This window comes from Cylas formicarius, unplaced genomic scaffold (assembly GCF_029955315.1).
Source record: "Cylas formicarius isolate icCylForm1 unplaced genomic scaffold, icCylForm1.1 PGA_scaffold_5__7_contigs__length_24384050, whole genome shotgun sequence".
NCBI lineage: Eukaryota > Metazoa > Arthropoda > Insecta > Coleoptera > Brentidae > Cylas > Cylas formicarius.
In genome coordinates this window covers 21,849,769-21,876,246 of record NW_026844341.1, presented here as the reverse complement: position 1 = coordinate 21,876,246, position 26,478 = coordinate 21,849,769, and the positions used below count along the sequence as shown (strand labels likewise).

Below are 26,478 nucleotides of genomic sequence, written 5' to 3'. Positions count from 1 at the left end.
ACGTAGTCCCCCTTATAGTCGCTGGGTACACCACAGCTTTAAAGCAGAGCCAAAAAACTATGGAATAACTTACCACACATCGTCTGTGGTCTTAACCTCATTCCTCTTTTTGTGCTTTGGTGGCACATGTTCGTTTTTATTCGGCGACGGTGTTTTCAGCTTTTGTCAGCGGTGCGTAAAGGTGTTTCGATTGATATGATTCGAAAAACGGCGGGTTGGTCAGAACGCTCTAAATGTTTTGCCCTTTTTTATAATAGACCTATTTGTACAGCCAGTGCACGCTCTTGTGTTATTGTGTTTTTTGGACAGCCATTTATTTTGTATTTGTACTCGAGTCTTTCGTAACCTTCATAAGGTTTGGATATCCCTATATGGCCGAATAAAATCGTTTTATAACAAATTTGCTGAGTTGCGTAGCATAAAATTCGACGATCAAACGAACTTACCTGGTAAGTGAAGTTATATGTTACACCTTTTCGTAGAGATCACCCATTCCCGCCCAATGTACTGTTCCGAACAGTACTAAAATGCCCTTTGACGTTTTTTTTATAAACGGGTTTTAAATTAGAATGAGGTTAGGACCATAGATGGCGAATATGCCAGGCATGGTAAGTATCGTAAGTGTTTTGGCTCTGCTTTAAAGCTGTGGTGCCACCTAGCGACTAGAAGGGGAACTATGTATTTTGATTTCTACGATGAGGTGTAACATATAATTAAGATCCAACTTCACTTACCGGGTAAGTTTGTTTGATCATCAAAAAATACTGTTCTGACTTCAACTGTAAAAGTGCTAATAAAAATGTCGGAACAAGATTGACGATTTTACCAAATTGAAAATAATACGACAACCATACCTAAGTTGGTTCATAAAGTAGTTAGAACACTGAGATTAATACATGGCGGAATGAACAGACGTATAGTGCTTTCGCAATGAAGAAAGAGTGCTATCAGGCATCAATTTACATTACCGGTGGTCTGGCCCGGGCTAAACTGATTATTTGAAAAGATAATACGTGTTGAGTCGTAATTTCTCACGTAAAGTATTCGTGTGTTGTTGTTTTTTTTTAAACAATGATTTTAGAAACATGAACTGAATAAGGTGGCAGGGTCAAATAATATAAAAATAAATGCAAAACTACATTCAGTATAAGACGCCCCCGGATATTTTAAAAACATTGTTCACTTTACGAAATTCTTACTTCATATTGTTAAACTCATTATAATTAATTTAGGTGAAGATAGCCAGATCTCAACTGAACTGCCATATGGCATAATATAAATGCGTTGATTATCATATATTACCAAGTAAGCCTAAATAATAGTTTAAAACTTGCTTTGTTAAACTTTGGGCATTTCATTGAATGTTTCCGCAGTCATTAGACGGTGCACTACATATTTTTAGATTGCTCGTTTACAGTATGTCCACCGCCAAGCTTTTATCTGCGAAAGCACTATACATAATATATATAAGGCCTACCTGCGTTATACATTTTCAACCGCATTACAATAATTTTAAGTCTAGAAATGTTATGTGTGACACTGAATAATGATTTGTTCGCTCCGATCACAGAAACGGGTTCTTTTATAGTCAGGATTATGCGCAATACCGGGAAATGCCGTTCGATACGAGTCACTGACAGTTAGATAATGGCTTCCGTTCCATCCCAATTCGAAATCTGTGGACGCGTTGCGAATTTTTTGCTTAATACTCTTATCTGTTCGCTTTTTGTTCATGTGCGAGTATTTCGACGAACCTCTATAGAATCTTCGTTTTCTGACGATGACGAATAACCCGAATACACCTACATCAATACAATGTCTTCAATGAAAAGTTGTGATGAAGGCGACCAAGTGTTTTCAACATTATCAACCATCCTCAAAAACAAAACAAATAACCTGAAAACAGGAACATCATAGAAGATCAGAGAGGATTATATTGGAGGAATCGAACTATAACAAAAAGAAGCCACTCAAATTAGTTAGGTTAAGTCAGGGAGCCGTAAACGCACAGTTTTCCCAAATGTTGCGCAAAAGATGAGTACATAGTTCCTGTAAATGATGATTTTTATTATAGCGTCCAGAGATCGAGACAGTTTTGGAGGTGATGTCAGTGTGACCTAAGGCGCCAATGACGACGTCCGCATCGGGTGATACAACTATTTAGTGGCGGAAACGATCGGCAAAATAATACACGAGTAGATTATGCGACAGGGTCGATTTGGAAATGACAAAATCGTTTAACACTTTAATTTGTAATCGGAAAAAGTCTACGTCGTAAAACCGCCATTATACGCTCGGATTTCCATAAGATTTGAAATTCGAATTTGCCGCTCAGGTGAACGCTGAAATTAGATTATTACCAGGCAGCATAGGTACTCGGAGCTCATTAAAGGCTTAATAAAGCTTAATTAAACACAAAAACACCTTGCGGTGGTCCAAATTGAAGTGTTTTATCAAGAAGACCGTATTTCTGAACTAGATAGAGCAAAATCCATTTACACATGGCGATATATTTACCACAATGGCACATGTAGCACATTTTGATAACCTCTGGACTATTATATATATATATATATATATATATATATATATATATATATATATATATATATATATATATATATATATATACAGGGTTTTTCACTTAAAACTCCGTACGCCAATAACTCCAAAACGAAAAGAAATATTTAATTTATGTAAAAATTAGTCAAAGTGTGGGGTCAAGTAGATATTGCAAAGAGCTGGGCTTCGCGACGCGTCGAAAAATTATTCGATTGCAGAGACTTTGGAAATACGCGCATACAAAAGTACATATTATTTAAAAACTTTTTTGTTATTTACTCAAACTTATTTACTTTACCCGTTTCTAAGTTATACCGATTTAAAGTAAACATTTCTTGATTAATAAAAAATGTGATTAACGCTTATTTTTACAAGTATGCGATGAATGTTAGTTACTATGGCAACCATTGTTCTCGCAGTTGCTTTAAGTGCAATTACAAACAATAGATTTCAACTATTTTAGTATGATTTTATTTATTTCTGATAACATGATAAATAAATGAAAAAACAGTAAAATACCTACAAGTTAATAACCAAAATTATTATTGCAATTAACTACATAATAAGACATTTCAAAAATTTTGTTCAAAATTGTAGGAGAGTCCTTCTTGTGATAGCGGCACACGCTGCACTAATTTTGTTAATGAGATCAGCCATATCTTCGATAGGTTCTTCATAGATAACGTTTTTTAGGTAGCCCCAAAAAAAATAATCTGGTGGTGTAATGTCCGGGGACCTCGCCGGCCACCTTACCGGTCCATTAGTACCAAACCATCTATTGGGATATTCTCGGTTCAAATACCTCGTTACTATTTGGGCATTATGTGCAGGCGCTCCATCCTGCTGTAGCCACATATGCATTCTAGTGTCAAAAGGCACTTCTTCTAATAGTTCCGGAAGTGTAGTTTGAAGAAATCTTAAATAGCGATCTGCATTTAAAGTTCCTTCGTAAAGGTAAGGTCCAATAAGGAATCCATTTAATATGCCGCACCAAACATTGATACTAAAAATTCGTTGGTTACCTCTTTCTGTAATCCAACGAGGATGGTTTTCGGACCAAAAACGACAGTTGTGTCTATTAACGATTCCATTATTTTGAAATCGACTTTCGTCGCTCCATAAAATTTTCGAGAGAAAATTTGCATCTTGGCTATACAAATCGGACAATGTCGCTAAGAAATACATTCTTCTAGCATAATCGCCTGGTTGTAGTTTATGAACTAGTTTACTTTTGTACGGGTGAAAAGAGTTTCTATGTAGAATTCTCCACGAAGAACTTATGGTAACACCGGTATTTTCTTTTATCTCTGATAGGGATATCTTGGGGTTATTATCAACCTGCTGAATTACAGCAGCAGTATTGTCATCATTTGTAGCCGTCCTGTTCCTATCTCTTTTAGGTTTTATGAAGCTGCCATATTCTCTTAAATTTTTACATAAACTTGAAAAGGTTGTTGCATCGGGGACTCTTCTATGCGGATAACGCCGTGCGTAAACTCTTTTTGCTTCTCCACAATTGCATCTGCATTCTCCAAACACCAGTAACATGTCTACTTTTTCCTCATTGCTAAATTGCACCATTTTCACATAATTCTTAGTTTTTTTTAACCGAACAAATTTGGATATTTCTTGTGACAAAATGTGACAATTTTTTGATACAGCAATAACAACTTACATTTGTAATTGCACTTAAAACAACTGCGAAAACAATGGTTGCCATAGTAACTAACATTCATGGCATACTTGTAAAAATAAGCGTTAATCACATTTTTTATTAATCAAGAAATGTTTATATATATATATATATATATATATATATATATATATATATATATATATATATATATATATATGATGACACTATATTCCGGGATATCATCCGTTCGCTCGTTGAACTCCGACTGGAATCCTGCATCCGACTGGAATCCTGCAGATCTTGCATCCGACTGGAATCCTGCAGACGTTTCGCCAAAATCTCACTTGGCATCTTCAATGCTCGCGTTCCGAAAACACTTCGAACACTCGGAACGCGAGCATTGAAGATGCCAAGTGAGATTTTGGCGAAACGTCTGCAGGATTCCAGTCGGATGCAAGATCTGCAGGATTCCAGTCGGATGCAGGATTCCAGTCGGAGTTCAACGAGCGAACGGATGATATCCCGGAATATAGTGTCATCACATTTTTCCATCCGTGAATCAATACGTGAGAATATATATATATATATATATATATATATATATATATATATATATATATATATATATATATATATATATATATATATATATATATATATATATATATAAATAATGTATATTTTGCTTTTAAAAAAAGGTTTAAATTTAAAATGGTATCAAAGCCTCGAAAATTGTATACGATGAAGTATTCTTTTTCTTAGGGTGCCTCTCCCCTGCGAACGTTGGCGATGATTCTGGCTATGAGAATTTTGTTGCTTGCAATCCCAAAGAGTTGTACGGAACCATGCTCGAAGATTGGCTAGCCAAGAGAGAATTTTTCCCTGAAGGATACACCGCAGCAATTCCATAACTTTCTTTGTTCCTGATGATGTGACCCAGATATTTCTATGGCGGTTTTCATTTTCCGTCACACTTCTTCATTAGTAACCTTCTGGGTCCATGGTACCTTCAAGATTCTCCTGTAGAGTCGGCCTTCAAAGATTTGGAGTTTGGCCATGGTTTCCTGTTTTAAGGTTAATGTCTCCACACCGCACAGTACACTTTAGGAGTCTTTTCTTTATTTCCAATGAGAGGTTGTGGCTTTTGCGTGCATGGCCCATAGCTAAGAAAACACTTTTAGCCTTTCCAATTCTGCACCCGATCTCTTGAGAATACTTCCCAAGTAATTATATTGTGAGACTCTTTTTGGATTCTTGTTTGGTTTGTGTATAGATTTGCTCCATTGATATCTTTCTCCATATTGTTCACTTGTCTCTGTAACTTTGTCCATTAGCTTTTGCAAGCCTTTTGTTGTATGCGCGAATACTATTCTATCATCTGCGTATCGCAGGTTGAAGTATTATATATTGTCAAACAAAAACTTAAAATATTATAAATATAAATTAATAGTAATAAAATTAAAATGTTAATTGGTTCTTGGAGTTCGTATTTTTCAATTAAATTAATTTATATTGACATTTCAGTGTTGAGGAAATCATTCTTCTCTGTGACGGCTTTATTTGACATTGACAGCTATATGCGCGGCCGACTTATACATAAACAATAGAAGTGCCTCATATATCTCCGCAATTTTTCACGGCGATACCAACGCCCGTGATTGAAGAGGGCTCACATAAAATAAGAACTCTGTCAAAAATGGTCAGAAAACTTAGATTTCCAGTGAAAATCCGAGTATTTGGAAAACTTCCATAATAATATTTTTCTAAAGCTTATGGTATTTTGACAATGATATTTTCTGTGAACACCGGTGCAGTGCCAGTGACGTTTAAGGTCACGTGTTATTTTGATTTTCGTCGCAACTTCGACGCCCCAAGGTTGCCGTTGACATCGCGGACGTGGGGTATTCGCGGTTCAGTCGCGTTTGTTTTGAATGGGTTTTAAACGGTTTGACATACTTTCGTGCGAAAATGTAAACGCCGATGAGGAAAAATGTAAAACACGGGAAACCCTGCTGCGGCACACCGGGGGATAAATTATTTAAATAATTATCTTCAGAAATGGAAAATTAACTACTAATAGTCTAAGATCCCACTGTAAAAATCTGTCCTGATCGCTATACCAGATGAAACATACTTTTTCAATAATAAAATTTATTAACAAACAAGTCACCGACTGAAAAAAAATTATTTAATTAATTTTTTTTTATTTCTCATCTGTTATTCTTACACCATATAAATTTAGTAAAAATCTATAGTAAATAACATGTAGAATGTAGCCCCACCTGATTGCCAGCATTTCTCCAGTCAATAGTACGTGGCAATCAGGTGTAACACAGGTAAATTAATTTAATGACTTACCCTCATTCTTATACCCAAAAAACTGCATATGCAATTGTAGTTTTATTTATTGCGAGTGTTTACTTCTCTGTGTAATAGAAAAAGATAAGTATATTCTCCCACTTTGAGTTGGTTAGAGCATGCTGGGGAAACCACGTTTTTAATATATTTGTTTTATGTGTATAAACATGCTTTTCACACAATTTCAAACTACGTCACTACCCAAAAAATTACCGAATGGAGTAATTTAAAAGTCTCAACAGAAACTCGTTGGGTGGAAGTATTCAAACACTTTCGTTCTAACAATCTTAAACATGAAAATTTTTGTATTTTAATTGAATACATTTTATGTCTACCTGGAACGAATGCTCCAGTAGAAAGAGTGTTTTCTCTCATGGACAAACTGTGGACATCCGAAAAAAATCATTTACAGGTTCCAGTGTTGAAAGCGATGTTGATAACTAAGGTTAATGTAAAAAAAACGTGCCAAGAATTTTATTCTTATTTAAAGTCGTCGCAAACTTTATTAAAGCAGATTTGTTCCTCTGAAAAGTATAAAAACAATTTAAAAAAATGCGTTGCATATATTTTAATAATTATTGACCGATCAAAGTTCCTTGATTAGTAAAGCTGGTGATCGATTTTAATTTTTCACTATTTATTTATTTTTTTAATTACTTAATTAATATGAAAATAATTATAGTGTATAATTCCATTAAGTAACACTTTAAATAAAGAAAATTAAAAAGTTGTGTTTATTTTCTTTGTTAGCCTGAAGGCTAAATGTAAAGGTCTGGCAGGAAATTTAAATTTTAAACAGTTTTTAAATATCGATTTAGAGTAACGTAAATAAATATTTTTTATTGTCGCGAAATCGAAAACAAAAAAGTTTTGCCTAATTTGACTACAATTAAAAAAAATACTGTTTAAAATTTGAATTTCCCGCCAGACGTTTAACCTGAAGCTTAAATTTTTTTTGTCCCGTTTTGAGTTAAAAAATAAATGGTCACTTTAACTATTACTAGTGCGGCTAGAATGTATTGGCCAGCTTTTAAAAGCAAAGGGCAAAAAAAAACTCCGTTTGTTACGAACCACCGCTGCACCGATGATATTAAATTAACCGCAACGCTTTGAGACGGCCCGACGCAAGAAACCCTTTGATCCCGCTCGGACCCCGGCACGTCACGACGAATCCGGATTCCGACACAGGAGTTGTTGGGATTTTGTCGGTGAGCATTGCATACGGCGGTCTAGCCTCCGTTCGCTCCCGACAGAATCCTTTGTAATCGTCCCCAATAATTATGGAATCGGTTTCCACAGAGTGGATTTAGTGTTGTTAGTGTCTAGTGAGTGTTTTAAAGATGTAATCGTCGCCGGCCCCTCGGTTTTTTCCTGTTCACGCCGGTATGGAGGCCGGATGGACCCGGATGGTCCGCGGGGTAAGCGGGGGAGGCCGTTTTTTTGTTATCGGTCAAAGTCCAATATTGGAAGCTGATAATGAATGTTGGTAATAGATTTTTTGTTAATTGTTGATCTGTGACCAAAAAAGAAATTCCTCGACGAATGTCGGTAATGGGCGAATGGCCATAGTAGTCTTGCCCAACTCTTTGTGAAGAGCAAAGAAGAAGAGTTGTTGTTCGACGGCGTTGCGCGACGGACGCAAAGTGAAATAGTAAGAAGTCTGTACCTTGTTTTCGTGCTACCCACTTTAAAAAATTTTGGAATAGAGAAAAATTTTTGGGGTAAGTAGAGACAAAATATTACGTAATACTTGGTTCAAGAGGAACAGTTGGTACTACACCTTTGTTAATTAAGTATGGTTAAGTTTATTAAAATATTTGACTTAATTCGGTCTTTATATTTGATTGATATCAAAATAATTTTTTTCTACTACAGTCTGTAAAATGCCCAATTACGCGCCGATCTAGCGTATGCCACTTTAACACGTCAGTTTCGTTTCCCACGGATCCGAGCCACGTCGGACATTTCCGCTCCGCTCGTGTAAAATAACCTTGCGAGTCGAATGCCTTATATAGATAAATATAAATTAACCAAAAAAAAAAAACGATATATATAGCAATTTTGGTCCAGTAACAGTTTTCTTTTAATTTTATTACGTTATTGTTACTTATAAATAAACAAAGATCTGTATCTAATAATATGTCCGCATCAAAAGTCCAGATTTGACTATATACGCCACTCGATTCGCAATCCTTATACGCAACGCCCAATTAATGAAGAACTGAACTTCATATAATATGGGAAATTTTTGTAGCTAAAAAGATAGATGTTACTTATCCAAATCGAATCGTAAAATTTGTATGCCTTGCAAAAATTCGCATCTTGAATGTAAATAACAGTATATACAGTGAATCTGTCATAATTTCTTCTTGCGCATTTTTTGCAGGCAGGATATAGCAAATATACAGGGCTTGTCAAATAGTGGATGTTGACACCAAGTTCTTTTTTTTTTAATTGAACAATATTTTACGTAAATCCATTTTCGAATTCTGCCTAGCTCACCTATCTCTCACTTTATTCACTGGTAGATCTTGTAATGGGTGTTCCTGGCTATTTTGCGTTAAACAAATTACAAACTTCTCGAGTTCTCGGATTGTCTCCATATCCAGTAAAAATTAAAATTTCGTTACCGATTTTCTAAATTAAAAAAAAAAAAAACTATATTTTCCGTTTACTAGAAGATTAGTAAATGAATTTTGTTCCATATTTTAGCCGTTCACTGTATATATTTTCATTAAAAATCCCCTCTGTATATACCGAAAACGAAATAATGACTACCAAATAAAAACTTCGCAAAACTTCTTTTTTAGTGCGTTTGAATTTTTGCGATTTTAAAATAGAAAAAAGAGCGCGCGAATTAAAATATAATTTGTATTTCATACGCGCCCGGCCCGCTCGATCAAAGCGGTTCGCGAATTTCACCTGAATGACATCATAGGTTCGAATAGTTTTCGCGGACTTTTTTGATCGTCGAGGTATAACTCGTTGGCCGGCGGCTATTTTTGCAGCGATCTCGTTCGAATTCGCGTGTCCCCACCGCCTCCAGGGAAAAAAATCTATTGAATTTAATTTTTAGGTGCCTCTGATAAAATGCGTTTGATAATCCACAAGAAAAATAATATTTATTTCGCAGGAAAATAATACAGAAAATTTTCCTTGCCTTATGATATGAAATAAAATAACAAAACAAAATAAACTCTTTCTACGGCCCTCTATAAAATGCCTAATTACACAGTTCTGACGGTCATGTCGGTGAATGTATTCGTGTTGTTTTGAGAAAATGTATCTATTCTATGTTTATTAAACCTTTGGTCATCTAATTCCACCGAAATAGGAGGCAACAAAGGCTCTGTTAAAAGTTTTTGTGGTGTGTGATTTGTGGAAAATGACAGAAGAGCAAACAAAATGCAGTTTCAAGTTTAAAACATATACAGATTGGTCTGCAATTGTTCATTTCTCTTTTGCTACCTGCTCTGAAAACTGCACTTATTTTGGTTGTTTTTAACTCGTGCGTTCATATTTATATCTTTGGATAATTTAATAAATTTAAGCAGCAAATTTGTATAACACCATTGCAATTAATTTAAGTCAAACGGACATTAATTTGGTGCGATTGAATTTAGATAAGTTTAATACATTGTGCATTAAATTTCCCATTTATGTTCGGTATTTCAGTTATACAGGGTGTTCGGAAATTGAATTCGACTTGTCAAAAATTAAAAAATGGCATTAGCCAAGGCAATAACATATTTAATTTATGTAACATATAAATTCATTTAACATTATCGAAAATAAAAAATATATACAACTCTAATTACAATTAATTCATTTTCAAACATTTTCTTTTACATAAAAAAAAAATTATTTATCGTGAGTCATTGATATCTGTTATAGGTGTTTCATATACTAAAAAAAAAGTCCATCGGGTTAAGGTCTGGTGAGCGAGGCGGCCAAGCTAGAGGTCCGCCCCGACCTATCCGTTCCGCTGCGTTAAAAATTAAATTCAAAAAAATGGATTTTGGCAATATAAATAAGAACTAAAAGTTCAGATTTTCACGAAATTATATATTTTATATTTTGATTACATTTGATAAAGACACGGTGTTGTCGAAACAATTGTCTTGTGGAAATATATAATTTCTGGAAAATATGAACTTTTAGTTCTTATTTATTTTGATAAATCGATTTTCATCAAGTAAAAGCCACCTCAGTTCAATTTTGATAAGCCTTAACTGGAAAAAAAATCCGATTTCATTTTACCACGTTGAATCTTTCGTCGAAGTTTCCGAACTCAATTTCCGAACACCCTGTGTTAAATAAAATGTCTAATTTTTTTATTTGATTTTCCATTCGATCTTCACACCATTAGATTTTACATTTGATTTAACTTCCTACATCGGAATTTCCATGGTCGCACGAGGTTTCTGGGAAAATGTTCCCATCGCAGTTTTGCCCTGTTTGACCCGTTTCGAGAAGCTCCCGCGCGGAACAATCTGCAGAAAACTCAATGGGATTCGGATCGGGCCGCGAACGCGGCGCATCGGCGTCGATCCCCCTCTCCCGTTCCGCTGTTAAATCTCTTAAATAAATATATTAAATTATGATCAACAAAAGGCTACGGTGCCGATCGGTCGTCAGTTGAATCGGCGTTGCGGTTTGAGGCAGACGCGTGTGTGTGTGTGTGTGAGCGCGCGCTTGAAATGGGCCCTCGTTGCTAAACAACAATTGCGTTTTGTTTCCAACGTCCGAGGGGTGCCCGAGGTTATGTTATGGGGCCGTGAAAATTTGTGTTGTCGGGTGTGGTTTGTCGTTTTCAGTGTGTAAGTTTTTCATGACCTCTCAAAAAACTTAAAAATTGAACGATTTGAGTAACGTGTTTTTGATCTTGTGTTGTGTTTTTTTTTAAATTTGAAAACAATAAATAGGTCCGTGAATGCTTTGTTTTCAAGCTACGGAGCAGGCCGTCAAACAAATATCTCTAGACCTACGTCAAGTTTAGTTCTTATTCGTCATAGAAGATTAAAATCATTTGTGTCTACAACTCCATCATCGTTTAAGTTAAAAATCCATATTTTAACGTTTTTTTTTCTCTTGAGAGAGCCTGCGGGATGTTTTGTGTTTTGGATGGGGCCCATATATTTTAATAATAGTCCTGTGCCCTAATAAACGTTCCTGTTGTTCTCTACCGCCGATTTTCAAAAATTTACAAAAATTTACAAAAATTTTTACTTGTGTAATTAAAAAAACATATTTTTAAACTATTTTTTTGCGCATTTTTCGTCTGTAAGATTTTGTTCTAATAAATAATGATTCGTGAGCTGGCATTATTATTAAAATGTGATAAAAAACAATCGCAATAAAAAAACACTACAGGGTGTTCCGTTGTCGCTCGCGCGAACTTGTAATCACTTCCGCGTGTCGTAAACGCGTATAACGTTCTTGTAAAACGCAGTTTGGGAAATTACGTTTGGAGGAACCCGGCAACGTTGCCGGAATTGGCATTTGTTCCATATTCACAGTTAGATTTGGCTTGGAGCGTGTTAAATTCGTTTATAGTTTTCGTTTAGAGCGCCGTTTGAATGTGTTTTGCCATAATATTCGATTTTCGCAATTCGTTATTAAATTAAATTGCATTTATTTTGTGGCGTTTAAAACTTATTTGACAAATATATCACGGGAAATAATTATATTAGTTTCATCTTTTTCTAGCTCGCTTATCCGTTTATTCACAGCAGGTTTTGATATAAGGAATATATTTTTCTTCTCATCATGTCCAGAATCATTACGTTTTTTTCTTTAAGTCACTAATTCATTGCTATCAATACAGTTTATCGAGGTATCGGCGTTGTTGTAAGCAGGCAGCTGTCTTTTAAAGCGTCTTGTTTAATGAACTTATTAAACACATATTTGACTTTACACAAAGACGATAAACTACGATATACTTTGGCAACTCTGCCGCTAGTGACTCCGGGTTCTGCAGAAGTAAATCGCATCGTTACGGGGTGCGGTCAAAACGTACAACCCGCGATAACCGTATTCCGCGATGATTTGTTTACAAGTTCGACCGCGATTACATTTTTTGCGATCGCGACCTGGGCGAATCGAAAATAGAATCGCGCCTTTATCTATTAATCGATCCGCGTTTATCTCGAATACTTGTGCGGTGTCATGTTAACGAATTTTGTAGTTGAAAGCTGGGTGGTTGACGTGTAAGTTATTCGAGAACGGATGAGTTTCGCCGGGCGGCCCGAATGATCGGCTGAAAAATGATAAAAATGGGACACAGGAAAGAGCTGAACAGGTCGTGGCCACTCAAATCGAAAGCATCCACGCCGACCAACTGGTACGTAGTTTAACGGATACCGAACAACTCGCACTCTGGTTTTTATTTCTTGTTCGTTGACGGTCGACGGTACCGTAATATGTGCGGGCAAACTTTAAACTTCGACGCAAGTGCGGTCGTCTAAGATCGACGCTTTCCGTTTCAGGGAGGTGTACAACGCCATCTGCCTGCGATTAGGCGATACGTCACACATTCCTGAAGAATCCGTCCAGGCCCTCTTCAACGACATGCATCTGTTCCCGTCGGATACTCAAAGTAAGTCGCATCTCTGCGTTACGCGTTGACAACCCCAAGAAATTTTGAATCCTAAAAGTCATAGGACTAATATGAGCGAGCGCGTTGCCTCGCGATCGATGCAACCCGCAATACGCTCGTCTGCGATTGCTTCTATCCGACCGCAAAATACTATCTCGTACTAATCTCGTTTTAATAATGGAGAATTTTCTGCTACGCGTCGAGCTTCCCGATATCGAAACGTTTAGATGCACCGATTTAACCATAATCAAATCATAGTCAAACCTAATCGGTCGTCAGATCTGGCAACCGTGCGCTGTAAACAAAAGAAACTCGAGCGCGATCGATATGTTAACCTCAAAGCTGTTTATTTTGAAATGTTACCACAAAATTAAGACGTCCTGATCGTTCAAACGGCGCTTGCAGTTTCGAAGATGCTTCAGTGCGCGAGACAGTACAGCCGCCGAAATGGGGCCAGCCAAAACTACCTTACCTTCGGTGAATTTTGCTTCTTCATCCGCGAGATGCGAAACCAAGGCCCCAAATCGTACAAGAAGCCGTTGTCGCAGCAGAAGGCGAACAACAGTAAGTCGTCCGCCCGTTTAAACGTACGAAACGGCCTCGGAGTTTAACGCGAAACCTTTTTTAAAGAGTGCCTAAGTAACAAGTGTGAAGTGTTCCTGGGCGGATCTTGTAACCCGACCACCTGGAGGGCGGACACCGCGATACCCGAACTGCAGAAACACGGAATATCGTTTTACAATCCTGTAAGGTTCGCCCCGCCTTTTGTCGGAGGGTTTCGTTTTTTCACGGGGGGGATGATATATTTTAGCAAGTGTCAATATGGGCCCCCGAATTGTTGGCGCAGGAACACGACGCGAAGCAATCGGCATCGGTGTTGCTGTTCATGATCGACAGTCAGACGCGGAGCACCGTTGGAATGGTGGAAGTAGCCTATTTGGTAGCTAGCGGACGATGTGTTATTGTGGTAGCACAGCCCTACAGGATAGGACAAAGTATTATGGGTGAAATTATAAGCGATAAGTGAGTACTCCATGGGCAGAGTTCTTTTGTTACTAGATCAGCCGCACTAGCAAATCGCTTTTCGGACCAACTTGACTGCTTCCAGGGTACAAAAGTATTTAAGAAAGAAGTAAAAATACTGTCAGTGAAACTGTCCGGTTGTCAGACTTCTGAATACTATTGTATAACAATGTATTGATGCTTTTGCTACTGTTATATGTGTTTTTACTGTCGTGTCGACTCCTATATTAATATTTTGAAAAACCAATGTTTGTCATACTAGAGTTGAGTCTTTATCTGTCCATTTCATTCTGTTTTGTATTTGTTTTATTTTATTTGGCCGGTTGGCCCGTTGATAAATAAATAAATAAATAAAATTTACCAAATTAAGTACCAAACCTTAGGTTAATAGATAGAAAAATGGGATTATATTCGGAATTCTTTTTTATTGTCTAATTTGAGCTGTAGGTTAGGAGACCAAAAAAATGTGTCTCATAAATAATTTTAAGTTAGTGGACCGAAAAATTTTTAGAATTCTTTTTTAACACACAAAAATACATAACGCTTTGTCACATTGTCGGCTACAAAACGCCCTGCAATGATTCCTGCACAACTAAAAACGCCAAGGAAGGCTCAAGTTATTATTACTCGGAGTGACCGGCCTTTTGCACGTTTGCCGCTGCAGTAGTTCTAACGTCCCGCACCGTTTTACCGAATTAACTCCCAAACCTTAGGTTAATAGATAGAAAAATGGGATTTATAACCAATGGAAATTATATTCGGCATTCTTTGTAAAAATTCTTTTTTACTGTCTAATTTGAGCTGTAGGTTAGGAGACCAAAAAAATGTGTCTAATAAACCCAACCTTTAAGTTAGGGGACCCAAAAAAAATTTTAGCATTCTTTCTCGATACGGAAAAATACATAACGCTTTGTCACTTTGTCGGCTACAAAACACCGTAAAATAATCCTTGCGCAACTAAAAACGCCAAGGAAGGCTCAAGGACTCGGAGTGACCGTCCTTTTGCACGTTTGCCGATGCAGTAGTTCTAACGTCCCGTACCGTTTCAGGGAATACTACGACCTGGTCGAGGGCCAAAAGAGTTTGCTGGATTTGGTTAGGTCGCGGGGAGTACAAATACATACTAGTCTTTCGACGGCGCTTCAATGCACTGCGAAAATTTTGAGGAACGTCACGTTGAACGAGACGAGCGCCGAGGATCAGCTGACTTACAAGCTCAGGTAGGTGATTAGATCCCGAATAATAGTATCGTCCCGGACTAAATAAAAATCCTCAGGTTCCTGAGGGAGGTTTACGATTCGTACGGGGGAGAGATGCAGCTGTACGACGTGCGAGACGCCTACAGGAAAATCACCAATGGTTCGGTGGACGACACGAAGCTGCGCAACTACTGCAACTCGAGGCCCAACACGCGCATAACCTTCGAGCAGTTTTGCGCACTGATGGCGGAACTGTCGACTGACGGCTGCCGAATGTGCACCACCGACGGTAGATTCCATTCTATTAGCTCGTTGTGCTGGTCCTGCACACTTTTGAAGACGCGTTACATGGTCGATTCGGTACTCGTCAAACCGCTCACTAACGCCATAGGTATTTGCTCCGATTTTGACACCGTTTCCTCGCTTGTTGCATTATGATTTTGGTTCGAGCACCTTGTTTTGAGTTTTCAAAAGTGTTGCGAGATTAATTCTGTGTGGTCCGATGGCGTTCACGAGACACCACTGGCGAAAATTGAAAGGTTCTCGAGCGTATTTTATCTTCCGATCAAAGAAAAAGTTGACAAAATTGCTGCAACATATTAAATTTATAAATAAAATTCGGCTAATAAGATAGACCGCTACAATTTTCTAAATTCTGTTATATAAATTATAAAATATTGCTCTTTCCAAAAATAATAACATTGGTTACTATTTTTGTCGCCTATAAAGAAAAGCGACAAATTTTAAACCCATTTTAAAAATATTTTTTGAAAGTTGTGCAAAATCGATTAAGATAAAATATAAAAAATATATAAATATATATAAAATAATAAATATATTTGTTCTGCATTAGGTTTGAAAACTTGCTCACCGATTTTACGAACGACATTAGAAAACACCTATTAAACCTAAACTTCAAGATAACCGCTTTGAGAATTCTCCTGCGCCTTCGCCAAATTTGTGGACGGGCTCGTTAAACGCCCGAGGTTTTCGTAAACATTGTCGCACTTTTATTTTATTGCACGTCGCACTGTGGGGTAAATTTCTCAATCTAGCACCCAAAATTTCCACTGTTTAAAGAAATATTTCACGTTTGCAATGGTCGTGTAGAAATTTATTTAAATAAGAATAAAAAGACATTTTGAAAAAAAATCTAACTGATTTACTATTTTTCAAAAAATGTTATTCTCCGGTTTTGCGTCTCACAAATAAATCATTATTTTTTAAAGGTTTCCTCTTTGTTTTAATAATCAATATACAATATACTCTGTGATATATATACATGTTTATTATTTATACATGTCACATAAATTTTGCAAGATATAAATATACTTTTTACTTTTTCAAAGTACGTTTCACATGTAGATAAAATTTGTGAAATGTCCATAAAATTTTTACCATATTACTGAGTAAATAATTTTATGTGTCTCTTAATTTTATAGTTACTATCGTCAGTTTTTATCTTCATCATTATTGCGCAGTTCCTGAACAATTTCCGTAACACCGAAGTTAGGACTCTCTATAAGCAAATCGTTATCAATAGAAGCGAATTTATCCAAATCTAAAATTTCATTACAAACTTCTGGAAAGAGTTGGGCAAGTCGTATCTTTGTATCTTATTGAAAAATATCTCTTTATTGTAGCCGAAGACACCTTTTTACAAGCAGTTGTCCATACAAGGGGCATCGGTTAAATTTAATTTTTTTTTTTCGAAATTTCAAAATCACATTCACTGTGGTCTATAAATGTTTGAAGTCTTTTGATGAAAAAATTTTGATAAAAGTCAATTTTAAATTCTGAATCGTTCCTTGATCTAAGGGTTGACAATGCGAAGTAGTGTTTGACCGCAGGACAATGTGATCATTTGTTAATAAAAATTATTAGCAAGCTACAGTAAAAAATTTAGCATGTTGCTCATCACTTTTTATAAATAAATAATAGATACAACTTTGAGGGGGTGGCCACTCTATACCAAACCTATTTGTCTGTAGGCCAAGTTTAATTTCAAATTATATATTTCAATATCTATAGATTTAACTAAAAACCAAACTGTTGCGGATCATTTTGGTATGGTAACTAAATTGACATGATTTTATACCTGCGCGTATAGTTAGCTACCTAATGAAATGAAACGATTTCCAAAGAATCAGCTTCTTGCTTATCATTTTGAAAAAAGGTCCAGGGCTCCCGGACTATTTCTATTTTGTTATTTAATTTTATTGTCAAATATGTCAGTCATCTTGTCATAATTTCTGTTGTCATCCACACTTTCTTGTTGGAAACCCGTTCTACGGGTAATTTGTTAACTCACCGAGGATTTTTTTTTCCTAATATGTATTTATGAATCTTCTCTCTCACCTTGCATATTAGCACACGGTAAAGTAGTTAATCGTTGTTTTGCTATCTTCTTCCCCGTATATTTCTCGGTTTTTAATGCGAAAGTCTTATTTGGCATCTCACGATAATTCTGTGGAGAGTAAACCCTTTAAAATCAACGGTAATTTGGTTCTCCAGGCCTCTAAATCCTCCAAAGTGACTTCCGCAAACTCGGCAACTTTGCGATCATCCATTGGAGGCTGTAAAATTTCCCATTATCAAACTGCCTGTTGCTTCCAACGCTGCTTGTTTAAGCTGCCGGCTAGATATTTGAATGGTTGCCAAGCCCTTCGGACTTTGCAAATTTTCGCCTATGGCAAGTTGATACCTTGCTCAACCATCGTCTTTAATTCATCCTTATTTCTCGTTTCCCAACACTATATTTTTCGCGAAGTCGATAAACACTTACTAATTCTATCCTGTAATTGGAAAACTACGTTTTGCGAGGTGTACAAAATGTAATTTTGTGTAATTGCATAATAAATAGTGGTACCAAATTGTGGGGCCTATGTCTACAGGTAGTAAATTTCTATTATGGTGGGTCGTAAAAATTTGAATTTCTCTGCAATTTTATATTTTATTTTTTATTTTATTTTTATATTTTATTTATATTATATTTTATTTTATTTATTTTATATATAGGGAATTTCCTTATAATTGATTCGGCAAACTTCAATACTGTGCGCTAATTCGGGTGGCTTTTTTAGCCCCACTAGGAATTTTTTGATGAAATTTTCATGTCGATTCCCTAAAAAATTATACCTGGAAACCAGACAATTGGCAATACGTATATAGTTCTCGGGTGCCGGTTTGAGAGATTTGACCGCAGTGGTGGGCGATATTTAAACGGTGGGGGGGCCGTTATGTTTTTCGCAGCATGGGCCACGCAGTCGTTTCAGCGCCAGTGCTCAACCAACAACAACAACAACCCATCTAATTGCATTGTGGAGCAAGCGCGGGCGCCGCCGCCCCCCGCGGCGGGGTCACGCGGTTACGACGTGTTTTTGGGGGGCAGCCTGTCCACGGGTACGAAATGGAGGGACGAGATTGCGGTGCCCGTCCTCGCCAGGCACCACTTGGAGTATTACAACCCGGCGGTCAGGTGAGCTATAGGAAACGTGGGGCCCCTCGGAAAAAGAAAAATCAGTTAGGAAAAAAAACAAATCGGCACTTAAAAACCTTTTACAATATTTTCAAATTACTGCAACGCCTCCGTAAATGTTAAAGTTGATATTTACTATAGAAATAAAAAAAATATTTTTATCCCAAGGAAATTTTATTTTTCCTATATGTTTATAATAAAAAAAAACAATTAGTCATCATCAAATGTGACTGCACTAAAAGCAATTAAAAAAAACTCACAAGCGGCCAATATGAACAAAACTACAAAAGAAAGATCTACGGGGTGTCCTATTATAAATTACTAAATGGATATTGATTGATAGTTATGTTTAAATTACGAAAGTTGGAGCAAAACAAAAATTTTATCTGAAAATTGAATACCCTGTATTTGAATGTGCATGTGATTTCAAATGTATATGAGTTGTTTGGGTTATTCTTGACAAATTTTGAAATATCGTCGCGGCGTTTTATCTAATATTGGATGTAAGGATGTCAAAAATCAAATTAGCCTTAAAGACTAAATTAAATATAGCATCTTCTATCTTTCCACCTACTATAAGTGTTATAAAATGTTTTATTAGATGGAATTACTATGTAGTAGTCGCAGCAGTAGCCTTTTCCGCTCGGATAACTACCATTTTAATATATAATTTTCTTACATTCAATATTAGATAAAAAAATCTGCCAAAAATAAATAACCCAGCCGCCAATATATATTTGAAACTAGGAGGAAAATGCACTTTCATTCATAAAATTCAATGGCAGAAATAAATCGGAAGGAAAAATGCTCCAACTTTCGTTCATATATAGGGGCGCAAGTTAAAGTGAAAAAATTGTCGCCGCAGGGAATTGAACGGCTCGTCGTCGTCAGCGGCGTCGGAACGCAATGGCTGGGAGTCGAGCGTCGCCGAGTGGAAAGGTACGATAGATCGGTGCAAGGTGGCGCTGTTCGTGATAACGAGCGACACGCGGTCGCTGACGTCGATGATCCTCGCCGCTCATTACATCGGCAGCGGCAAAGAGGTGGTGCTCTGCGTGCAGCAGCTGCCGATGGAGGGTTGTGTCGTCGCTAACGAGACGGTGAGCGATTTTTTTGTCGGCGTAAGTTGTTTCCGAAAATTACAAAGAAATATTCGTACAATATGAAAAGAATAACATTTTTAAGTTTTATAATTTAAATCGCCAATTTTATTTCGAATCTTTTTTTTGTCACATACTGTCTTCCTATTTGTTTTGTCGTCATGGTGATTTTCAAAAAATTATCCGAAGAGTTCTGGTTTTAAAACTCTAAAACTTCAGGAAATGCGTATTGGCATTTGTTGTTTCATTGGTCTATTTTATTGGTTTATTGTTTATCATATGTTTATTGTTTTTTTTTTTGCCTTGTTTCGGAACTTTCTGAAGAGTCTTTAAATTGTTTATTAATTTTTCTTTTGTTGCAAAATCGGACGATTCGACTTTGCACTAGACTTGTAAATTTTAATTGGATTTCAGTTTGGGTTAGTTTTTGGTGAAATATTGATTTATTTATTATTTCAACTTACAGTCAGTCTCAAGGCGCAACTACAAGCAACAGCAAATATCTTAAAATCGGAAAGAGATACAGGAATCTAAAACAGTGAATAATATTCAGGAATAAATTTTGTAATAATTTTGCAATCAAAGCTTTTGCATTTCAACAGACTGATAATTTACAACATTTACAACAGTAATATGGGAACAAAGTATTAAACTATCATGTAATTAATCAAATCGATCTGGAAACAAAAACAAAAAACTAGGTTAGGGTTAGGTTCTTCTTCTTCCTTTTTACTGACGGGGACCGTTTTTCACTACCGTTTCAGCTTACGAAGAACGCGGTAAAAGACTACAACCGCGCGAGGGCTTATCTCAGAGACGTGGCGGAACGTAGACAGGTGCCCGTCTACGACGACGTCGCGGACGCCGCGGAGGCGGCCGCGAAACGGGCGGCGTCCTTATAATAAATTTCGACCGCCGCCTCGGTTGCGGGGGCAGCTCTCTCTTCCGTATTTTTACGCGTTCCGACGATTCCAAGTACGCTTTTTCCCTTTTCCCTATACATAATCTATTTATTTATTCCAACGCGTTAGGGATGGGGCGGGGTGGGGTGGGGGGACCCTATCCGTCCGGGCCCCCGCTTTTACCCGGGGCCCGGACGGCGCGGCAACTATTTTTTTTTCCACGTTTTTTAGCGCTTTAAAATCCGTTTACACGTTTACTTATTTATTTTATATACATTCATATATTTTCTTATACATACAGTGTGTGGGTTGTTACGTACCTACGTTTTTTTTTTTCTTGTTAGTGGGGCGGGACCGCGTCTACATTGTGCGACGCGACGTCTTTGTTTTTTTTTTCGTTTTTAACTAATTACTTAAACATATTACGTTACTACTGTTCGCGTGTTTTAGGAAAGCCGTGGTGTATTTAAAATATCACAGATAAGAGAGCAATTCGCCGCTCTGGTCCATGGTCGGGATTGACATTTAGGCGTTATCTATTTCGTAGGGTTTTTTTTATTTTTTAATACGTCAGCCGAGATTATCTCCATGGTAGTGATGTCTATATGAATAAAGGGAAAACGAAAAAGCGCGCGTCGCGGTATTTAGTGATATTACACGTTCGAAAGCAAACATCACAGTAGGCGAATCACACATCGTTTTTTAAGTTGATAGGCAGCGTGTTAGTATTCTTTGACGTTTGAGCCGTCAAAGTGCGTACTTAAGGTTCCGTCGATTGTTCCCTCTGTAGCGCGCAAACGTTTGTTTTTCGCCGTTTTTTCCGGGTTCGTATACGGGGTGACGTCTTTTATTAAAATTTATATACGGTGTACGTTGTCGTACGGGGTGTCCAAATTTTTGGACTTTTTCCCTGCGCGAGGTGTGGCAAAGGACAAGTTTTTGCGTCTTTTTTGTTACTCGTTTATAATGGTGTTAATGGTGCGAAGCAGGAAACTCGTAGCAATTTTCGAAGCCACGACTAAAAAATTTTACACTGAAACGAAAGTGGTAAAAACGGTAATTTTTATTCAAAAATCGACTTGAAGCTTCGTCTGTCTTTAATAAATAATAAAAGATTCGTAGGAGCTGAAAATTTTGAAATTTTTTAAATTCCGCTTCTGTCCCGTAATTCAGAAATTCAATTTTGCCTTGTACGAAAAAACCGATTTCTCCCTTTCCCCCGATCCTCCATGACGGAAAGGTCGAAAAAAATGGACACTCTGTGCGGGTCGCAATAATATCATTCGTGGGCGGGATGTGGCGCGCCTCCGGCTCAAAGTCGTAGATTTACTCGGTTTTACCCAAACCCAGATAAACATCTGCGAGTCGGGCTCGGGAGGTCGCGTCCTCATTAAAGGAAAAAGTTTTTTTAGGGGTTCCCTATTCGGCGCTTTTTGCTCTGCCGTTTTATCCGATTTGACTCCGAGCGTTTTTTTAAATGGCGTCCGGCGTTGTTGTTTTTTTTTACGAGAATCCGTGTGGGGAGCGGGGTCTCTGTGGTCTGTAGTGCTGCTATCGGAATGCATAGTACCTGAATTATATAAAAGAAGTTGGAGAACGGTTCATTTTGTTTTGTAAATATAGGCGTGTGTGCGTGTATGTGGAGGAGATCGGGCCGCGGCCGGCCCGCAGCGGGACGCGTAATTTATATTTAGCCTTGTCGTTTAAATAAATCTAAAAAAAATATATAACAATCAAAGGAAGTTAAAATTAACAGAATCTCTCTCAGTCTCCTTACTAATACGGTAAACTAATGAAGGCGTTTTTGTTATGCTTAGCGTTAGGAATTGGATAATATTTTTATAGAATGTTCGGAGCGGCAAAACACTAGGCAAATTTGTTGTCGTCTCCCTATCGGTTCGACGAGATCGAGGGCCAAATTTAATATACCGAAAAGTAGTTGTAGGTTAGTAGCTAATTTTACCGTGTATTTTTAGCGTAGACTTATTCTAATTGTTGTAATTTATTTCTCTTTTTTTTAATGTCATAATAAAGTAACTAAAAGCATTTGCGCCGTCTGTTTGTTTTCTACCCGTTTTTACGCTGACGCATTGATTTTCTTCTGCGGGATGTAGGACGGGTGACGTACGCGGACGAGCAGACTGCGTCGCCCGCTCGAGCTTTGAAGGACTATATTTTTTTCAAGTTGGCTTTGCCGAAGAAGTCACTGCCGTTTTCGAGAATTCTCGAATACGTTTTGTTTATAGTATTGTTATTATAGCGGGGACTCGGTTTAGTATTCGATGTTTTTACGAAAATTGAGTACCCGGTCGTTGCGTAATGAGAACTTTGCAGAGTGACGCGTAATCGAAAATGCAGGTGAGTGTATAATTGCATTAAATAATCTCTAAACCTTTTCAGTAATTTCACTTTACTTCCGAGTGCAAATTCCCGGTATTTCTCCTTTTATTTAAATCGGTTTCAATTTTCACGGCGATCGCTTCTTTTGCATACCGCTGCTCCTGGAATTTTTAATATATAGGGAGGACATAGTACATAACCTAGTATTTTAGACATGATTTAGTCTGCGAAGATGGACGGTTTCGTGGAAATTTTGAGCGATTCGTCGGATTCCAGCAAAACCGTGGACATTGACGACGAAGTGATTAGTAAATTTGTATCGCCTTTTAGCGAAACACAGCAAGCGGCGGGTTCCCATATCAAAGACAAGAGGTTTTATGAATTGGACCTCTCCGATGACGATTTTATATACGAGCCAGTCGAAAGCGAAGTTAAGGAAGACGTTCGATCGGAGTTTGCTATCGACGACTTTACCGATAATGTGGATGACGTGTTGAATAGGTCAAGTCGCACCAATTCTCAGCATTCTTCGAATGGAGGTGGTAGTCAACATGAGTACTGCGGTGCAGGCGTGGAAAACAACTTGAGTTCGCAACAGATTTCAAGTATGGAATCTAAAATGTGGTGTGTTACAAAACAAGGTATTCTTTTAGAACCTCGAAAGAAAAATAGAAAGAAACTGGCCTCGCTTGAGAAGGGAAGGCTATTAGCAGAAAAGGAGTTGCGAAAGGCGGAAAAAATTAAAGAAAGAGAACGAAAAAAAGAGCAAAAGGAACAAGAGCGGGCAATGAAAAAAGCTGCAAGAGTGATAGAAACATGCATTAAACCCGATCAATGTGGCCAGGTGAATAAGTCAATTATCTTGTTTCGATTTGTGCATTTTAGTGTAGCTTTTAGTACATTACGGCCGAGATAGATGAAAATTTATCAAAGAAAAGTTATGGACCTGCTATTGTAGCCGCTTTGACCACTGGTGGGTATAAATATGTTATTGACAGACAATCAGTTCCAAACGGTATTAGGTGGATTAGAAACGTACCGGGGTTAAATGATTCTGTTCAAAATGAAAAATATTATCTTCTCGTGCTTGACCTGTCGGAATTTTTGGAATTGGTAGTGGACCGGACTTTGGTTGGTCATGTCCACTCTCTTTTGGCTCTCCCTAATATAAGGCACGTCACTATTGCTGTGCTCAACCTGGATAAGTATTACTCACAGCTCAAAGCTGAGCAGAATCGGGAGTTTAAAGCAGCCATTTTGGGATCCCAGACGATCCGCAATCCAGTGTTGCCCCAGGTTAATCGTAAGGACTTGGAGCTGGCGTTGGTCGAGTTGCAAGTGTTGTGCCGAAACTGTTACTTTAAATCAGTAAACAGTTATGAGGAGCTAGGCATTTTCGTCGCAGAATGTACCAAAGCGGTCTCGCAAGCGCCTTACAAGTGAGCTTCTGATTTTATTGTGACCATAGGTTTTAGTGTTTACTCGGTGTAGGGCCGAAAAGGCACGAAAGATACAACAGGAGGATGAGTTTTTGGAAGGTCACAATAGAGACTGCGTCAAGGTGGACGCGAACGGGAACGGTTTAAGGAGGCTGTGGGGTCAAGTGTTGAAAATGTTCCCGTTGGCGAGTTTGGAAACATCAGAAGCCATCATGTCCCATTATCCGACACTGAACTCTTTGTTGAAGGTAACTGTGTAGAATTTTTCGACGTGAGTCAGTTTATCTGTTTCAGGCATACGAGAGTTGCGAAACGCGCGAGGCCAAGGAGAAGTTGCTTCAAGATATTCCTGTTCGTCGCAATGCTGGTTCTATAACAGCGGCCAGAAAAATTGGTCCAGAGTTGAGCAGAAGAGCATATATCTTTTTCTGTCACGAAAGTAATCTGGAAATATGAATTACCAATTTTTTGTATTTGATAAATAAAATTATCTTAAATGTATATAAACTCATTTTTCATCACTTCCCAGGAATTTGCGATTCAAATTTAAGGACGGAATGTGATCTATTCGCAAAACGTGGAACTAATTAGTTATTTCGTCTTTATTAGCGACATCTGTCGGTAATACCCGCTTTGTTTGGTTAGGTTTAGCTGCCCTCTAGCGACAGCACGCCAGACTACAGAGCTCCGTACTTCGCCGAGAGATGGCGCTTATTTCTTGAACTCGGCGTCATCTGCTGATGATAGTCAGAACTAAATAGTTTAGTGGCTCCCCAAGAGATGTCGCTTTGCTTGAAAAATCAAGTTACGCGCTATCTGGTGGCAGTATGCTACACCAAAGAGTTTCGCACTTCGCGCAAAATTTCCTGAAATTCGTTTGCGCACCGATAAATGGTGCTGATTTCTTGGAATCGCAGTAACGAGCGAACCAACTGGTATCAAGGGTTAGCAACAGATGGCGCTTTACATCGAGAAATCGATTTATGCAACCTGTGATGCCTTAAGAATTTCACGTTTTACCAATAGATGGCACAATCTTTATTTAAATTTACGAAATATCCATCTCCCCTAATCGCTATTTGCAATCGTATCTATGAATAAAACGCAATAGCTTCACTTGTAATTAATCATTACAAAATATATATGCGGGACTCTGACAGAACAATAGCCCTGATTGTTTTGAATGTAAGGAAGCTGGTCAATCCTCAAAACTGCCCAGCAACGGCAACATCGCGAGCACCGTAAAAAAAGGTTGCCTGCAAAAAAGGGATCTTCGCTGCCGACCCTTAAGAGAGACCACGGGACGCTGGGTCTCGACATTACAACCCGTGCTAGCAAACGTTAAGCTTCGTTATTCATTTTCATGTTTTTTTTCCTTTGTTTGTTAGTTGTAAAAGTTTGTTAAGTTGTAAAAGTTAAAAAATAAAGTTATCGAAAAATACAGTCCACTCAATCGAACAAGAATCAGCCCAGCAAATAACGTGGACCCACCAGAAGCAAGTGTGACATTGCTTTGGGACTCATTGCTCTATTTTTCTCTAATAATTTCCACATTAAAGACATTAAGGGTTCCATCACAAAATACACTTCACCACAACTGTCCAATAGCAATGCGTCCGAAAGCAATCCCACAATTGCTTCCTTACATTCAAAAAAACACTGACCACATCTCAAAAGTTCTTAAGAAATATAACGTCAAAACCAGATTTGCCACTTGTCCAAAAATCTCTAAACATCTTCGACAAAAATTTCATTTGAGATGCCAGGAGTTTACAGCATTCCATGCACATGCGGCAAAGAATACATTGGCTAGACCAGATGAAAAATATCAACTAGGCTCAAA

General features: G+C 37.6%; 2 protein-coding genes across 8 annotated transcripts in view; both read left to right on the top strand.

The window, feature by feature from the left end:
* LOC132702572 (uncharacterized) overlaps window positions 1-22,949 on the top strand; it is a 102,083-nt gene extending 79,134 nt beyond the window's left edge. For 3 of the 6 annotated variants that reach the window (XM_060671303.1, XM_060671301.1, XM_060671302.1), the window contains exons 3-11: window positions 13,045-13,154; window positions 13,560-13,718; window positions 13,785-13,900; window positions 13,966-14,177; window positions 15,227-15,397; window positions 15,454-15,767; window positions 18,629-18,854; window positions 19,720-19,954; window positions 20,719-22,940. In XM_060671303.1, coding sequence (XP_060527286.1) covers window positions 13,045-13,154; window positions 13,560-13,718; window positions 13,785-13,900; window positions 13,966-14,177; window positions 15,227-15,397; window positions 15,454-15,767; window positions 18,629-18,854; window positions 19,720-19,954; window positions 20,719-20,856 — 1,681 coding nt within the window. In that variant the 3' untranslated portion in view covers window positions 20,857-22,940. Of the gene's footprint in view, window positions 1-11,155; window positions 11,377-12,743; window positions 12,900-13,044; window positions 13,155-13,559; window positions 13,719-13,784; window positions 13,901-13,965; window positions 14,178-15,226; window positions 15,398-15,453; window positions 15,768-18,628; window positions 18,855-19,719; window positions 19,955-20,718 lie in introns of those variants that run through there. The other 3 variants (XM_060671300.1, XM_060671297.1, XM_060671298.1) reach the window with 3 other exon arrangements.
* Window positions 22,950-23,252: 303 nt separating this feature from the next.
* On the top strand, window positions 23,253-25,093 carry LOC132702573 (crossover junction endonuclease EME1). Of its 2 annotated transcripts, XM_060671305.1 has the most exons (5): window positions 23,253-23,801; window positions 23,850-24,040; window positions 24,094-24,635; window positions 24,688-24,883; window positions 24,930-25,093. In XM_060671305.1, the coding sequence occupies exons 1-5, from the start codon at window positions 23,429-23,431 to the stop codon at window positions 25,089-25,091; spliced, it is 1,464 nt and encodes a 487-aa protein (XP_060527288.1). In that variant the 5' UTR covers window positions 23,253-23,428; the 3' UTR covers window positions 25,092-25,093. The 2 variants fall into 2 exon arrangements, with proteins under 2 accessions (XP_060527288.1, XP_060527287.1); XM_060671304.1 differs by having other exon boundaries at window positions 23,253-24,040.
* Window positions 25,094-26,478: the final 1,385 nt, after the last annotated feature.